Source organism: Heliangelus exortis, chromosome 1 (assembly GCF_036169615.1).
Source record: "Heliangelus exortis chromosome 1, bHelExo1.hap1, whole genome shotgun sequence".
NCBI lineage: Eukaryota > Metazoa > Chordata > Aves > Apodiformes > Trochilidae > Heliangelus > Heliangelus exortis.
The window spans coordinates 191,440,823-191,459,347 of record NC_092422.1 but is presented as its reverse complement, the minus strand read 5'-3'; the positions used below and the strand labels follow the sequence as shown (position 1 = coordinate 191,459,347).

The 18,525-nt window shown below is 38.3% G+C and overlaps 1 protein-coding gene across 5 annotated transcripts in view; it reads right to left on the bottom strand.

Moving 5' to 3' along the window:
- The window catches only part of USP6NL (USP6 N-terminal like), a 119,890-nt gene that overhangs the window by 45,933 nt on the left and 55,432 nt on the right, over positions 1 to 18,525 (bottom strand). For all 5 annotated transcript variants that reach the window (XM_071734158.1, XM_071734161.1, XM_071734159.1 and 2 more), the window contains 2 exons: positions 17,818 to 17,891; positions 15,835 to 15,917 (listed from right to left, as the gene is read on the bottom strand). In XM_071734158.1, coding sequence (XP_071590259.1) covers positions 15,835 to 15,917; positions 17,818 to 17,891 — 157 coding nt within the window. The remainder of the gene's footprint in view (positions 1 to 15,834; positions 15,918 to 17,817; positions 17,892 to 18,525) is intronic.

Sequence of the window (18,525 nt, the reverse complement as noted above, 5' to 3'; positions counted from 1 at the left end):
CCACCTGACACCTTATCTTCACATTTTGCTAGTCTGGCATGGAAGAGAATCCCATGAAAGACTATGTCAAACCTCCTTTTCTTGGGAAGTAAGAATGAATCACTATGATTTTGGTAGGAATTACTCTTTGCTAGTTTTGCAAGTTATCATCACTCTGCAAGTAAAAGGCAACAGCTCAATCTACCTTGCAGTGAAAGAAGGCTCTTTTGTCCTGGGAAGCAGACACCATCTTCCATTGCTAAATTAATCCAGCAGCAAATTTACAACCACAATCCCTGTTATTTCACAAGCTGCATAGCTGTGCACTAACACCACATACCTATATGTTTTAAGCACTTTATTTCCACAGAAGCACTTCAAGCCAGATCCATGTTTTTATTCCCCGAGATGGTGCTGGCAGTAGAACACAGGGAAGAAAGAGCAGAAGCTGAGCAAACTGCCCCAGGCTTTTCAGTAACTTGCTGGACTGGAACACAGGTGTTCCTGGAGATCTTCCTCTCAATCAGCTACACTGCAGGAAATACACCCATGCACTCACATCCATAATATTTAAAAGAATATTTAAAAGAACAGAATAGTGGCTAGACAAACTCTCTCAAATCCCTAAATATATTTTGAATAAATACACTTACATTTAGTGTATCTGTTTGTTATGCAGAAGCACCTTATCATTTTTTTCTAAAAAGGATTAGGTGGGATCAGACATAAAATCAGTTCATGTGTACTACTAATAATGTAATTTTATTGTATCTTCATTTTTTCTTTATAACTATGAACCTTCCCCAGCTTAGCTAATCTAATTTTATTATATTTTCTTTTTTTTTTTTTTAATGTTAAGCCTTATCCCACTGTCCCCTGCCTACATAGACTTTTATTTTTTGATGTTTCTTATCTGTGTACTTCACCAAGTAATAACACAAAGTAGTAAATAATATTAACATAATACAGCCACATCCTCTCCTAATATGACTGCTGTCCTTTAATAATTCAAATAATATTCATTTAGGGGATACAGAGAAGAACAGGAGTGGATACCTGAATTAGGCTGGAACCATACAATACTTGATAACCAAAAGAGAAGTCACAGACACAGCTTTTAACTGCACTCATGTAAATAAGATCTCAGCAGAAATGAAACCTTAACACACTTACTGTCCACAATAAAGAAAGATCCAAATGAGGCAAACTCATCCCTGTAATCAGAAAGGAATCAAGATTCATTACCTCTGGTATGTACCTTTGCCCTGGGCATGGGCTGGGAAACATCCCTCAGAACCTGGCAGCAGCTCTCAGGCTCTGGATGTCACCACCAAGCAGCTCTGGTGTTACAGCTTTGAGAGAAAGGTCCAGAGATGTTTGACTACAGGTTTGGGAGCTGCAAAATGCTGGGACCAAAACCTAAATCTGTAAGGGCAGCGGAATCCACATGAAGGCACGCTGGGTTTTTTCCTTCTAAAAGGCTCCTCAAAGACACTTCACTGGGAGGAAGTGCTAAACTCCAAGGTTTGATTGGAACTCGGGGCCTCTACCTGTGGTCCTCACTGGTGATGATCTGGAACAGTGGCCCTAAGTGTTCTTCCTAACATACAGCTCAGACACTTAACTTCTTTATGGTAAGAAAATTTATACAAAGCATATAAATTCAAAGAATTGGGATTTCATTTTTAAGAGCAAGGCTTTGACTGAAAATGTTTAGCTAAGCAATGAATGGATGTAACATCTTTGCATATATAAAGATAACCTAAAAGAAATACTGACCTTAAGTGCGTAAATATCTGACACTTCACAACATTAAACATGCAGATCTATGGTTTTGACCATAAAGCTGTGCTGTAATTAGCCTCCTCAAGTAACAGTGGTGGTTTAAATAAGCTGAAAAGTCTCAGACTTAACAAGCTTAGTCACCTCTACCCACTGTTTAAATCAGCCTTTAAAAAGAACTTTGATATATTTGTTCAATACAAACACAAGGAAAGACTTTCTCACATTAGTCATTCATCAGTTTTATTATTCTTCTCCTACATTTGTATTTCAGTCCCAAATATGTTCCCTGCTGGGTCAAATCACAGCATTCTACTGCTTCTAGTTTGGCTTAAGTAAATTCAAGAAATCTAAAAGCTCCTCTATAACTTCAGCTTCAGATCCTCTAGTCCTAACAAGTTAATTTTCAGAATTCTGATTATGAATTATTACCCTAAGCTTCCAACTTCTGCATGGAAATTAAAGTAAATTGATTTTCAAAATCAATAACATGTGGAAAAGATTTCTGAAAATACTGAGGAGCAAGACAGAAAACCGTTTTTTAGACTGGATGACAGATTTTCCACAGATAAAATTCCTACAATTACACGTTTGACTTAGACACACAATCAAAATTGTGAGTTATATATCCAAATAATTGGAGCTCTGCTACTGTAATCATCCACTTTGAATTTTCACTGAAAAGCCTCTGCACAGCATTAGAGTGGTGACTACAGCAGATTAAAAAACAGCTTTCAGAAGTTATGTTAAAATTCATAAGTAAGCCAAAGCAATTAATTAACATATGGGATAAACCAATGTGCTGTTCTACAACATAATTATCAGGGAATTTGCTGCAAGAAAGAATTTAAAGCTGGCAAAAGGTTGGATCATATGTGACTTTGTGACTAAGTTTTAGTTACAATTACTATTTGTGGATTCTGTGGCTGTTGCTGCCAACACACATAGCACAGTGCCATGAGCATGCAGCTCCTCTGCAGGAACTCATGCACATTCTCAGAGATAAGATAAAATAAAATATAATATCTATCAAATTCAATTAAACCTCAAAGTGGTGACTTTTTCATAAAGTACTTTCCTGCTCAGGAGAAGATAACTTCACTGAAAAGATTTTATTGCCAATATAAAATAATGTTAGAGACATCAATAGCATAAAGATACCTGCCACATGCTCAAGTATAAGCTTTCTTTATTAAAAGACATATTCTACATGCAAATTTTCAAATTTTCCCAGCTTGGAATCAGAAAACCTTTGACCAAAATCTATAATCTGCACAACTGCATTTCCAGTGCTTCACAAGCAGCATTTCTAGTGACTCCTGATGTCACTTTAATTGAACATAAGCATTACAGCTAAAACCACCTGAGAATCATATTTCAAGTATTTTCAAAAAAATATTTTAAAAAACATAAAAATTAGTGTAAGCCATCTTAAAACTCTCAAGACGGTAAAAGACAAAGAAGAAGCAATCTCTTTCCCCTCTCTCTATGTTTGACATAGAAATGTCAAATATTTTTGTCAATTTGTCAAATATTTTGAAATCAAAATATAGGATTTTTTTCCTTAAGCCTATATATATTGCTTTTAAGTACTGCTTGAAGGTTAGTACTGAACAGATCCAATTACACTGTATATTAATAGTGATAACGGTGTATATTAATAGTGATTAATAGGACTTGCATGTTGGCAGCTTCATCTGTATTAATTCACGTGCTATGCAAAGAGTATCCCCATACAATTAACTAAGTAGTGCCCCACAAACACACATTTGTTCACTGCTGAAGCTCAGTGTTTAATTTTCCTTTGCTTCTTCCATTAAATAATTCTCTGCACTTCAGAATTCCATTTTTGTGAGTCCATCACTTGGGTCCAGACCAGCAGTGCTAAAAACTTCTAAAAACTTCTACAAACTGCCACCCTGGACCTCCTTGAGCACACTTCATGATCAACATCGGGGAAGCAGAGAATCATCCTGGTTGAAAAGGAGCAATGAGCTCACTGAGCCCAGCCACACACCCATGCAATGAGCCAAAAAACAAAACCCCTACAATCTCAGCCACCAGAGCATGCCCTGAAGTGCCACATCTCCATGTTCCTAAATACCTCCAGGGATGGTGACTCCAGCACCTCCCTGGCAGGGCTGTTCCAGTGACCACTCTTTCTGCAAAGAAATTCTTCCTGATATCAAATCTAAACCTCCTCTGCTGTAACTTCAGACCATTTCCTCTGATCACACTCTGGCCATTCCCCATATTCAGTTACTTTAATTGTATATAAATGCTAAGCATACTAGGACATTTATGTGGTAATAATTATATGTTAAATCCTTACATCTTAGAGCTTCAGCAGTTACCCAAAATGAATGTGTTCACTCTATGTGTGCTGTATAAATTCAATCATGTATTACCATATTAAATAATTCTTTCAGTTCTGCTATCTAATAGATCTTTTCAGAAAAGGAAATAGTTCATGAATTCCTAGTACACAGTTGGTGATCTCTTAGTCAAATTCCGTAGCAGCAGCTGTTAACAAAAACACACTATTTGTCCTTAGTTGGCAGAATTATCCTGCAGCTTACTCTTGTGTTTGCAATCAAATCTGCAGGACTGCATTCACTTCATTTCTTTCTGTATCTACAGAGGACTGATGAAGTGACAGCCTGGACTAACTTAGCTGAAAGAATGGATTTAAAATTCAAATTTCAACTGTAGTCCTAAGAATATGCTAAAGAAATAGCTAGTTGTGACAGGTTTAGGGGAAAAAAAAAAAATAAATATATATATACATGTCATTCTGAATGACAGCAAATAATGATAGAACATTCCTGCATAGGGGGAGAGTAGTGGAAGTACCATATGCTAGACCATTGTGATAATACAAGAGGAAATTTTTTAAAAAATAAAATAAATAATCTTTCAAATTATTCTTAAAAATACCCATTTTTATTAAGATGAACAAAAGTGAATTGAAGATAAAAATATCTTAAATGCTTTTGTGAAGGAAACAACAGGAAAATATTGGTAGCTTCTAGACACTAGACACACAGATATTAAAAAATTATTGCAACCATAAGATCTGCACAGAACATGGGCAAAGCTGCTTGTTTTCCAATGGAAGCCAAAATTAACTAGACAATAAAACATAGCTGAGAAAGCTATAACTGAAATCTTACTGCTCTCCTTGTGTGGCTACAAATACCAATCCTGCTGCTTGAATTACAGGTGGTTGCCCCTTCTCTTGAAACAGGTCTAAAATAAATTACTTCAAGCCTTGCATAAAATGATCATAAAATAATTCTGGGTTCAAATAGCATCCTTAGCTATACAGCTGTCTAAAGCAAGCCTGGCTTGGACAAGACCTCACTGAGAGCAGAAGTAAGGGACTTGTTCCTTCTGGTGAAGTTCTACCACCAAGAACAAGAGTGCTCTGCAAATACTGAAAGATCCTGTATGATTGTGAAGCTCACAGGGGGATCATCTGGAAGAGAAAGTTTGGCTCCTCTCCTATCTTCTAAAACTGTCTTAGACAATTTTCATGGAACAGCTTTTGAATAAATGGCCACTTTTGCCATCAGACTGGCAAAAAAGACTCGGTAAAAAAAGCAAGTGTGAAGAACAGTGAAGAGTAAAAGTGCTGAAATATTCCTCATAGAAACCAGGGACAGGTGTTGGACTTGATGATCCTGACAGGTCCCTTCCAACTCAGCAGATTCTGTGAACCAAAACACATTCTAAAGTAACATTTAAACCCCATGCTATTGCAAAATAATACACCAATTATAGGGCAGAAATTACTGCAAACTGCCACACCCATCTCATGCTTTTAGAAAAAACTTCAAATGCACCAGTGCAAGGAAAAGGATCACTATGCAACCACCACCCCACCTGGACACAAATGCAGGCAAAACTCATTGCCCATCACAGAAGCAGAGCTGCAAACTAAAATAGATGGAATTGGTAATTAATTCCTGTCAGTAATTGTTAAATGCAATTACCTGTTTACCTTGTTCTCTAAAGGTCTGCCTCTGAAACTCAGCCCCATCACTTCACAATTGTGTAGCATGCAGAAATTTATTTTAACTTATCAGGAGTTCCATAACTGATAAACAGTAAAATTTGTAAAACCACTTCATAAATATTTATTATGTATCTATCTAAATTCTCTTAGAGGTAATTCCATGTGAATGCATGCAAGAAAAACAGTTTTGTCTAATGCTAGGAAGATGAACCTCAAAGAAAGCATCCTAAATCTCAAATAACTTCCATTTCTCTCTTTAAATATCCAAAGAGCACATTAGGGCAAAAATGAAAGAACACTGAATAGAGTTGAAATTTGTATTTTTTGATGTTGTTGTTGTGTTTTCTTTGTTTGTTTGTGTTTGGGGAGTTTTCAGGGTCTTTTTTGTTGTTTTTTGCTTTTTTTTTTTTTAAACAGCAGATCCTCACTACACAGCCTAGCACTTAATATTTCAGAGCTAAATCAGTCCAGGGAAGTGTATCACACATGTGAGGCCGTAATCAACACAGCGGAGTTTTCATAATAAATCATAATGCCACACAAAAATTTTGCAATCAAAATGAGGCACCAAAAAGAGAGAGAATTAAGAAAAAAAAAAAAAAAAAGAGAATTAGCAACTGAGATCTGATGTTTTTTCTTTTTTTTTTTTTTTCCAATGAAGATTTCCCTTTGGCAGCTGAAAGACATTGAACTTGGCAGACTTTCATCCCGAGGGAGGGAAGAGTTAAGTCACTCTGCTGACAAGGAGGTCTGACCCTGTCTAAGAAAGCCAAGAAGAAAAGAGGAGAGGAAAATGACAGAAAGTCCCTAATGAATGACCACAAGATAGAAAATTCCATAAGATTTACATTTGTAATTGAACTGTTAAGAGTAAGCATTTCACTGCTCTTTTAGCACATCATCATCTCACTAAATGTGTTTGGCAATATTTCCTGTGCCTAGAAAATGAAGGATAGTGGCTGTGTGTCTCCTTTAATGCATGCCAAATTACACCCACCATGTGACTTTCTTTCATTTCTATTACCCAAAACTTTTGGCATCTCAGCCTAAACTGCTTTTGCTGACAAAACCACTTGGAGACCAATCCTTAGATCTCTTATCTGGAGAGAGTTCAGGCATGTACCTCCTCAAACCACCAGGGTTAGTAAGAGCTTTTGTGCTTGGACATGTGGTTTGACAGGCATGTTATAAAAAGTGTTGAGGAATAAATGCAGAATATTCTAGAGACAAGGAGTGCAAGGACTGTTTTCCAGCAAGGCTGTGTATAAATTACCAAGAAAAAGAATGAGACAGAGGATAACCAGCTGCTCATCATACTGTTCCCTATTACAAAGTTAGGGGGAAAATAATAATGCTGGGGGAGGGAAGAGGGAAATCAATAGCTTCATTTGGAGACATTTAATGAAGTAGCTCACAATTCTTGATTGAGTTCTTTTTTTTTTTTTTTCCTTTCTCCTAGCTCATTTTTGAGGCATGCTGCAGAAATGCATTACAGTGCTAATAAAAATGCAATATGTTGGGGTTTTTTTAAGATAAAAGTCTGATGGAGGAGAGCAGGTAAGCCTCCATCTTTAGCAAAAGGAAGGATAAAGAACTTCATTATTTGAAAAGCTCCTCTGGCAACACAATAATATCCAGCATTAGCAAACTATTGTGAAAGTATGTTCACTTCTTTAATAAGACTCCTGGGATGAAGAATAAGAGTATGAGTCAGATTCTCAGCTGCTGTAAATGGGTCCAATTCCATCAAAATCACTGCACAGTGACTATAAAAGCAGTAACAAAATCTAACCCAAGTTTTTAAGAGCTTCGTGAACACAGAAAAAAAAAAAATCCACTGTATTTTCTACTGTTACTGCTTTTGTTGTGTATGTTTACCTTCACTAGAAGAAAAACAAACCAAACCCTTGCAGAATGAATATCCAACCTGCACAACCTCACTGTCCTGATCCTTGGACATTTATCAGCACACTGGTATCTGCCAAACTGCACATATAGCCCCAGTTTCTATTTATGGAATGGGTAGTAAAAGAAAAACCATGTTTAAGACAAATCATCCATGTTAGACCACAAAAACTCCCAATAATGGTTCTTGCTCTACGATAATAATAATTAATAGAAGTTAACATGGACTTTGATAGTAACGAGATCTGACAAGAACTCAGATTGTGTGGATTGGAGAAATGAAAATCCTTAAAATTACTGCTGCATTTTAAGAACTGTGTCGTGGCAGCTTATGATTTTCACAGCTCATTATTAAAAGTTAACAGGACAATGCAGTTGGCTGTGTTCATTGATGAAATTTAGAAAGAAAAATTTTTTTAAAAGGTAGAGTAAACAAACAGTAGTTTCTTCTGCTTTCTCCACTTTGTGTCTAATAAAACCTGAACAATTATAGCAGTTTTCACAATATATTAGTCAGCATACATTACTCATGATCTATGTTTCACAGTGTAGTGACACCAGCAGACAAGTAAAATCTGGGCTAGAGCTGTTTCTGCCCTGAATTCCAAGAAGCAGTGACTTTATTTTTCTTACTCAGAAAAGCACAAGAAGCATGAATAAATTTTCCTACAGAAGAAAACCGAATGCCCCCTCACATCTGGGTGATACAGAGGGATAGAGGAGTAAAAGAATCAAAGCAGCATATACACAACTACTGCTAATAAAAGACTGGCTAATACACATCATAATTCCTAGCTAAAAAGGTGTCAATTTTTTCTTTTCTTTTTTTTTTTTTTTTTTTTTTTTTAATACCTTTCACCTGGTCATTATCAGATGAAGGACTGAAATAGTTCTAATGGGTACCAAACAAATGCTGCCAGTTGATGTCTGGTCCTTGAGAGGGAATATTATGCAATGAGTTACAGACTTCAGCACAAAGAGGAGCACAGAACCTGGCAGTATACTGAACAGGGCACTACTGGTGTGGAGACCTAAGCAAAGGAAGATGCCTTCTGGCTGCTTGGATTTGCTCAAATCCCAGTTTTCTCTGTCATCCTAGGAAGATGCTGAGGCCATTTGGCTCATCCTGGTCTCTCTGACTTTTGGCCTGGTGCTGAAAGGCCTGAAAGAAGCTCAGCTCTTTAGATGTGAAATTGGTGTTGCAAAATGCTGCTCTCAGCTTTTTCCCTATTTTAGGAGCACGTACAAGGTTTAGGCTGTTTTGTAAAACCAATCAGCTCTTGTGACCATTCAACCTTAACATCATACAGGGCAGGGAGGAAGGGAAAGGAACGAAGTTATTTTGTCCTTGTAGCTAGCTGTGCAGTTTCCAAAAAAACCCACAAAGATATGCTCATGAAAATGTTTAAATATGAGCTTTGATGATCTTCAGATAAAGCTTAAGTTCTTATTTATTTGCAAAACCTTGACATTTGGATTTGCAGCTTTTTTCTGTTGACTTACGACCTTTAAATAATTTTTAACTACAAAACATATAATTGGCACTTCTAAATAGACAAATAATGTAGATATTGTTTAAAATCTAGGCTTAAAAAAATAGAAATTAAATACGTTTCAAAACATTCCTAAGAATAGTAGAAAACATGGCACCACCCAAGGAATAACATCTTAATTCTGGTAGCTTTTTTAATCATTCCAAAGCAGCAACGAGTCACCTAAAGAATTTACGGAGGGGGGAGGGGAAAATCCCAGACCCCAGGGCACTACTGGAATGCCTGCTATGAGCTTCAAGACGCTTCAAATGCCCTTAGGTTTTTTTTCCCCTGAAGTTATTCCCTTATCAATAACTGCTGATAGAAAAACTGCAAACAGAATTATCTACAAAGTAAAGTTTCTATGAAAGTACAGACGACAGAACATTTAGTTTAAAACTTAGCCAGCCTCCAAAACAGAAAGAAACAGCTTTTTTTGGTGGGGTTCAGGGTGTTTGGAGTTTGGTTTTCTGGGGTAGGGGTTTTGTTTTTGTTTTCTACTTCTTTGATTGGGTTTTTTTAATTGCAACGTTCTGGTGCTTTTTTGTGTTTGTGTCTTCTAAGCATGAAATTAAAATTCTTATTAAATCTGGAAGAAAAAAAAATTACACAGCTTCGCTCACTCAATGTTGACCAAAAGACAACACACCTAAGAAGAGGGGGAAAAACAAAACGCCCCACCAAACAAAAATATTATCTTTTTTGAATACCAAACACATTCCATCCTTTTCATTTCCAAAACCAGCTGAAACAGTTTCTGTTATGACTGTGAAGAGATCTGAGGCATTTCCCCCGTTCCTAAAATACTTGATTGAAAAAGTCATGTATTATAAACTCAGGCTTAATTTGAACACTGTGGTCCCCTAAGACAGTCTGCTAGCCTTATATCAACTTATAGGTGTAAAACAAACTGTCACACACAATTTCAAGACCATTTTATAGAAAAGAATATCCAATCTTATCAAAACACTGGTAAACTCTATATGCTAACACTGCTGATAGATTTTTCCTGAAGGAAAAAATGTCCCCTTTAAAAATAAATTGTATTTTTCACATCAGCCTGACTGCTCAGCATGCCTGCACCATAATGAGAAATCAGGAGTCCAGCAGGATTTTTACTGGGAAATTTACAGAATGAGGACCAACCTGGAGCTTTTTTTCTTTCTTTCTTTTAAAAAAACCCACATGTTTAGGGCTATAGATAACCACAGTGCACCTGCAGGAATATATTGGCCTGTTCTCATCAGACTCTTGTGCTCATGGCTAAAATGAGCTCCCTGGCTTGGGCTTCTCCCAGACAAATATTAGGTAAGTGAAGAGTTAAGTTTTAATAGGCACTACTCCATGGACACGAGATGACTTTAGGAAGACCAGCAGTACTTGATAGAAGTCCTTATCAATTCAGATTAACAATTCTATGGAATTAAAAGTGCATGAAATGGTACTGAGATGAACCAATGCAACTTCACCTTTTTCTGCTGGAAATTGAGTTTAATATAACAGGGTTGAAAATATTGCCCTGGTATATACAGTATGAACAGCTATAAATTGGGTTCACACATGCAGCAGAATCTCAGCTATGAGAGGGCACATCAGCACCTCAATCATAGCTCCTTCATAGCTGACACATGCCCTGGAAGTCATTTGAGAACTCTGGACTCAGAAATGACTTTTTCCCCTTGGAAAACAGTGCACTGAAAGCACCTCTTTACAAATGTATCCTCAGTCTCCCAGAAGGAAGCAAACACGTTGTGTGGTTGTACAACAATCCAGTAACCATGGTCACATGTACAGTGTTCTGTTACCAACATTTCCAGAAGATACTGGCTCCCTTGGCCAACATCTCATTTACCTTCTTTACAAGTTGATTCCAGTGCTTGACTCATACCCAAGCATGGCAGTTCCATGCAATTCCATGCTCCTGTACTCAGTGCTGGTGAGGCCACACCTTGAGTCCTGTGTCCAGTTCTGGGCCCCTCAGCTCAGGAAGGAGATCGAGGTCCTGGAGCAGGTCCAAAGGAGGCAACTGGACTGGTGAAGGGACTCGAGCACAGATCCTATGAGGAGAGGCTGAGGGAGCTGGGGCTGTTCAGCCTGGAGAAGAGGAGGCTCAGGGGAGACCTCATCACTCTCTACAACTCCCTGAAAGGAGGTTGGAGCCAGGGGGGGGTTGGTCTCTTTTCCCAGGCAACTCTCAGCAAGACAAGAGGGCACAAGAGGTCTCAAGTTGTGCCAGGGGAGGTTTAGGTTGGACATTAGAAAGAATTTCTTTACTGAGAGGGTGATCAGACATTGGAATGGGCTGCCCAGGGAAGCAGTGGATTCTCCATCCCTGGAGATATTTAAAAAGAGACTGGACGTGGCACTCAGTGCCATGGGCTGGGAACTGCAGTGGTAGTGGATCAAGGGTTGGACTTGATGATCTCTGAGGTCCCTTCCAACCCAGCCAATTCTATGATTCTATGATCCACACAGGGATGACCTGTGTGGGAGGGGCCCATCACTTGCCCTGTCCCAGTGATGCCTGTTCCAGCCAGCTCTGAATCTGCTGTACCAAGGCCATCATGTGCCAAAACTTCAATCAGTTGGAGGAATCCATGGTCCCTCTACTAAGAACATATTTTAAAAGTGTGGCAGCTGCCAGAGGCAGGAGAAATGGAAGTAGGTGTGGGGAGAAGAGGAGGAGACACATGGAAGGAGATGTTGGGGACACAGCTGGAGATGCACTCTTAGAAGGTGACGGGTCATTCCAGAGGAGGGACATCTCCAAGAGGACTGCAGCCTGCACGTGACCCTTTCTGGGGCAGCAGGCAGTGAGTAAGACATAAGGAGAAGTAGAGACAAACAAGACACAAAGAGTGGCAGAAGGGACCCATTGCATGCAGGCTGCCACCTCACCAAAGGAACCGGAGCAAGTCAGGGGTAACCCACAGTAAAAAACAAGGGAAGTTTGTTCTAGGGGAGCAGAAGGGAGAGAGGCATTTCCCATAGGTGTTTGTTCAAGTTTTACATTTTAGGGTCCCTCCCAATATCCAACTGGCATTCAGAATGTTGTGTTACTTGGCAATAAGTTTTATAAAAAATTCCCCAAATTGAGAGTATTTTGCCAACACCACCATATGGGCTTAAATAAATCATGATGACCACCACTTCCTTACAGCATCGCAACAGGAGTAGCCGATGAGGCCAGGTTTTCTACATTTGAGCCAATAATGAGGTTTAAACTCTTTTTAGGTCATGTGTGCCTCTCACATAGTTTATAAGCTACCCTACTGAAAACACACTCCTTACAATTTAGTCTGTTCCACTGCCAATACTCCTCACAGGTGCCTTTTGCTTTGTACAGTCTGGTCTTAATCATATCAAGATACAAACTCCTTCAGCTCCCCATAGGGTTATTTTGCAGCTCAGCAGGTTTGCTGGAAACTTTCTTCTCATATCCAGCTTCTCTCTAAAACTTCCTTTTATTGAATTCAAATAATTCTCATTATTATAATGCTTTGGTATTTCTCACTGAACTTACTTTCTTGTTCTCTAAATTCATTAGGTATCAACTCAGCTTTTTGTTGTTTTTTTTTTTAAATAAGTATTTTAATAACCTGTCCACACCAGTTTCCTTTTAATAGCCAGGTCAACCAGAACTTACATATTCATTTGCAGAACTTCAAAATAAAAAAATAATTTTTAAAAAATGGTACTAAAGCAAACAAATTGAACTGTACTCTTAAGGCAGCAGCTATTAAAAATTTAAGGCCGTGCTAAGTAAAGATGGTTCTAACTACTGTAACCAATAAATACCACAACTACCATTAGAACTGAAGGTTATCCTTAAGGTGAGATATTTCACCTGAAGGGACACATTATATTTCTTTGCAACCCCCAGCAATTTATATACTGTTGCACAAAAAGGCACTTTCCTCCTTCCAGTCAGAATGTTCTCAAAAGAAAATCTAAACAATTTTATCCACTTCTACTGGTATGGCAGGAAGACAACAGAAGTGTCTTCACTTCCCCACATGTACTAATTGCCAGTTTGACACACAAATAAGGACACTGGGATGCCAGAAGAGCTGGCCCAAAACTAGCCCAAAACTCCTTTTAAAGGTCTCCAGTCTTTACTCCCATCTTCTGAGTGGCAAATTACACAGGCAGCTTGAGTGCTTCATCCCACCAACCTTATCTTTGCTGCCTTATCAGCCATCAGATGAACTTTGGCTGCACATTCACAGAGCCAAGGAAAGCTGTGGACAGGACACAGCCAAGGAGAAAAAGAAGTTTATAAACTCCTGATAGTAATCGAAACCTATTGTACTCAAGTAAACAAACCCTAATTTTCTGTCAGGTTCCTCACTTCCAGCAGAAGTCTGATACAAAAGACATTTTTCAGCTACTTAGTGATTTAAAATACCCGTGTAAACAAGATTAGAGGTCACTGCAGATCTCAGGGTGAATACAGAAAGCTTGATATTGTCCCCAGACTCTCAGTTTTCAGAGTGCCTGTTTTGGTACTACACATTGTAAACACCTGACAGATGGGTCATGGGGGATTACAGGTTTTACAGGTGATAACCATCAAGGCAACTGGTTTGGTACATGCTGCTTGGTTTAAAATTCTCTTAGGAGTAGGAGCTTATTTCAGAAACTAGATTTAATAGGCTCAGTGTTGCAGTGAAAACCCAGACCACAGTTAAAATCTATAATGCAATATAAATTGTCTTTTCTGAGAAAGACAGCCAATCTGCTAATCCTAGTTATATTTCTCCTACTAGGAGAGATTTTTACTTCTCAGGAAAACAAAAACATCATTTGCAATGAATTTGCTTTAAGGAATCATAAAGCAGCACTGATGGCACTCTCAGGTGAAATTTGCCTCATAATGAGACATAATTAGCATATAAGGAAAAAAAAATAACAGTGAAGAGATAGAGTACATACACAGATTGTTAATTTGTGCAGTGCTCATGTGTTATAAATCTTTCATTTCATCCCCTGACACTGACTATGCAGGGAATGAACTCTGCTTAGACTTTGCATTGGTGACAAATGACATTACTAGAAAGGAAGTATGGTTTAATGACTAAGGTCCAGCTACCCTTCCACATCACAAGAACAACTGCAGTGGGATGTAAGGGTGGCCACAGCATCTCTAAGTTACAGCCACAGCAACATGGAAACTGGCACATGGTGATTTACCAAGCAGCTCCCCCATAACTGCTTCTCAAATACACTATGGCCAAGTGTATTTGAGGAATACCAAGGAAAGCCAAGACTCCCAAAAACTGACTGCAGCAGTCACAAAAAACATTCTTCCATGCCTAACATCTAAAAAGGCAAACATCACAACTCAAGGAACAGGAATAGTTCAGGAGCTTGTAAGGATACTTAAATCAAGAATCCATTTGCAAATCTGAAGGTGTGTGATTAATTCTCATTGAAGGCAGTGGTGAACTTCATAGTGAATTTCAATTACTTTCACACAAGAAATAATTCTGACATCCATTCTCCATTAAAAATGCTACAAGTGCAGATACAATACCAGACATGTGGTGTTGCAGCTGTAGTTTACCAGAGTGTAGTTTACCTCTGTGTAAAACAGAACTGTTTGGAGGTCATACAACAAATTAACTCACTCTGATAAACCAAGCACAGTCTACAAATAAAGATTGCTGTTTTAACTGAGAGCTTATTTTTTAAAATGACATTACAAAAGGCAAGGAAGAGGGGGGCTATAAACCCCCCAAAACCAAGAAATACATACACACGCCCCTCCCGTGCCAACACTCTAAAAATATGGAATTACTACAATTCATTTTCTACTCATCACCAATTTTTCTGGACTTTAATTGCCCTTCATGTATTCAAACATAAATGCCAAACACCAAAACCAGCAGAGTCCTTTGACTGGATTTTATCTGAAGTAGCAAGTCAGCCTGCGATCAGTTTCTGCAGGCTGGATAGTTTCATTTGCCAACCACAACAGACCTAAATATAATTTAATACTCTCATCTTTATTTACCTAAAAAGACACCAATTATGTTTTCATAAAGGAGGTACCTGACTGGAGTCTGGTATTTTCTGACTTTTAATTTATGATGCAACATTAGGTTCCAAATAGGCAGAGGCTCTGTTAAGGTTACTCAATACATGGAGTTACATGAGATTTACCTTTTAGCAACTGAAATGCACAGTTGTTCATATATAACCATTAAGCAACTTTAAATGCGTTATGATTTTTTTTAAAGATCAACATTATAATAAAGCTTTTAAAAATCCTTCCAAGAACTTCCAAGTTTGTTTACACACAATTACTTAAAATCAAAATTTATCTGCAACTTAATTCAGCTTGAAATATTTTTCATAGACTATCAATTTTCACGCCCAAGTAAAATATTCAAAAACCCTTCACTCCCTAAGCAGGATCAAGTTACAGAACTAAAAACACAACTAGAAAAGGAATGGATAAGAACAGTGCTAGATCACCCAAAATTTACACAGCTGTTTCCAAAAGCTTTCTTAAAAGACATAATGCTTTCTCCAAATAGGCAATACAATAACAAGCATAAATAGTAATAATAATAGCAGTCTTAACCTTATTTTCTTTTCAAGCTTGCTACTTACTGTAGAAACCCAAATCTATCTGTGACTTTGTACAGTCGATAGTCAGCATCTTCCCATGGTTCAATCTGGGCACCCTCCCGTCCCTAGAGGAAAGAATAAAAAAGAGGCAAATTTAGTTTTATGACACAATAAGCTACGACAGAGAAAAAAGGATTCAATCATTCAAACCATAATCTTTGTGACACCCTGGTATGGTAGTAGGGTAATGGAGGGGGAGAACACTAGTCCTAAACTGACTAACCAAAAAACAGGAGAGTAGCACAACTCTCCCAGCCCCTACAAACAGTATTTCCATCACATGAAATCTCTTGGTCACCACTATACACACCATAATTTTCAAACACTGATTTCAACCACAGACTCATCATGTCACATCTTTTGTTAATCTCCAGAAAAGTTAATCTAATCAAAGTCCACAATGCCCTCTATTCTTTTTTCTTTCCATAGTCTGTGTTTCCTGAACCATCACCTGACAACAGCCATACTGTGGACAATCTCTTCTCACAGATTCTCTCTTCTCAGGCTCTTAAATCTCAAAGTCAAGGCCCATGCTGATCTCCAGCAGCTGTCAAACAGAATGCAGCACTGAGCTTTCCCTCAACAAAGCACTCCTTCACATTCCTCTTCTACTCCAACTGCCAATTTTCATAAGACTTGCAGTAATTTAAGTGTATTTCAGTTATACATTCTTCTGGTTTGGGCTGCAAACAGGTTTCTGGGGGTGAAGGAACACATAACACAAACCACATGTTTTCCTTATTAAGGAAACCCACAGCTGCTCACACCAGTGCACGCTGTGCAAACCACCACTAAGTCTATCAGGTAAATGTTCCATGGACTGTACAAATAAGTCTATTGCTTAGTACTCCAATGACACTTATAAAAATCCATGTCACAAGAATATATGAGCAGTGCAGGAATTCTAGATATACTCTGTGCCAGGTTTTTACTTGTGGCTTTGTCAAGTTTCTCAAGCCAAACAAGGTATGACAAATGTATTCAACTTCTCACAGCAATCACAGAATCATCATAGTTGGAAAAGACCTTTAAGATCACCAAGAACTATTAACCTAGCATGACCAAGTCCACCCCTGAAGCATGTCCCTAAGCACCACATCTACACAGCTTTTACATATCTCCAGAGAAGGTGACTCAACCACTTCCCTGGGTAGTTGGTTCCAGGGCCTGACAACCCTTTCCATTAAGAAATTTTTACTAATATTCAATCTAAACTTCCCCTGTTGCAACTTGAGGCCATTTCCTCTCATCCTATCACTTGTTACTTGGGAGAAGAGACCAACCCCCACCTCCTACAAACTCCTTGCAGGTAGCTGGAGAGAGCAGTAAGGTCTCCCATGACCCTCCTCCTTTTCTCTAGGCTAAACATTCCCAGTTTCCATAGCTTCTTCTCACAGTATCAGTTCTCTAGAGCCTTCACCAGCTCCATTTGACCTTCCTCAGACATGCTCCAGCACCTCAGCATCTTTATTGTAGTGAGAGGACCAAACATGAACACTGCTGTAGCCTGACCAGTGCTGAGTATACGGGGACAAGTACAGTACAATGCAAAAAAACCATGCTGCTTGTTTATTTTTTAAGTCTCTAATGATTTAAATGGTTGTATTACTGTAATAAAAATTCAAATAAAAAGTAAAATAACAGTCCTTCTGATCTCATAGATACACTGAGCGTCCTCAAACATCCCAGTTTCATTATTTCTAATACATTACACTACCTTACAATAGCTCCAGAGCAAACTTGCCATGCACCTGAAAAATGAGTCTATTGAGTTACTACTCAGAATATCCCCTGTGGATGGAGAATTTAATTCACCCAGAGGCCAGTGTATCATGAAACCAGCAGATTAGTACTACAGAGAGAATTTTAAACAAATGCTAGTAGGAACCATAATTCATTTTTAAACAGACATATTCCTAAGATTAATTATAAAATGTCTTTTAAATTATTATCAAGTTCACTTACTCTGTCATACTTGGCAACTATCTCTGCTCGTTCTTGGGCAAGTTTGACAGCAGCATCCTGCTCAGCATCTGCACCTGTGGAGAATTAAAATAATGCTGTTCAGATCCTCTCCCTTGTGAACAAAGCAGCTAAGTAGTCTGAATATAAACTTCAACTTCAGAGGCTACTTGGATGTAGAAATGCCAAAGCCATTGTATCAAAGCAAAATACGACCTTGGTGCATGCCTTGCATGCTGTTCAGAGTAAAATACAATTGTTGGATGGTATCCTAACGGCTGAGTATAGACTGCTCTTGATTTTCCTTCAAAGCAGATATTAAATAGTTAAAAAAATAATACTCCACGACCCACTAAGACATAAGAAAGCAGTAAATGCTACTCACTGCTAATTCCACAAGCATTCACCTCGTCAAACACAGCCAGAACATACAGTACTGGCTTAAAACAAAAGTGTGAACTATTTACAGGATCTGTAGAGAAGGATTTGAATACTGATGAATGCTGAAGAAATACTGCACAATTCTATCTGAGAAGCTAAGACTTACTTCTCAGAAAACAGGGAAGGACATTGTTATAGTACCAGAACTTCAATCTGGGCCTCAGAGTTGAAATATGTGTAAGGATTTGACAGCAGGAAAGTTGACAAACAAGAAAAAATGGATGTGTGGGTGAACACTGCGTATCAGCACAATGCAGATGTTTACTACAG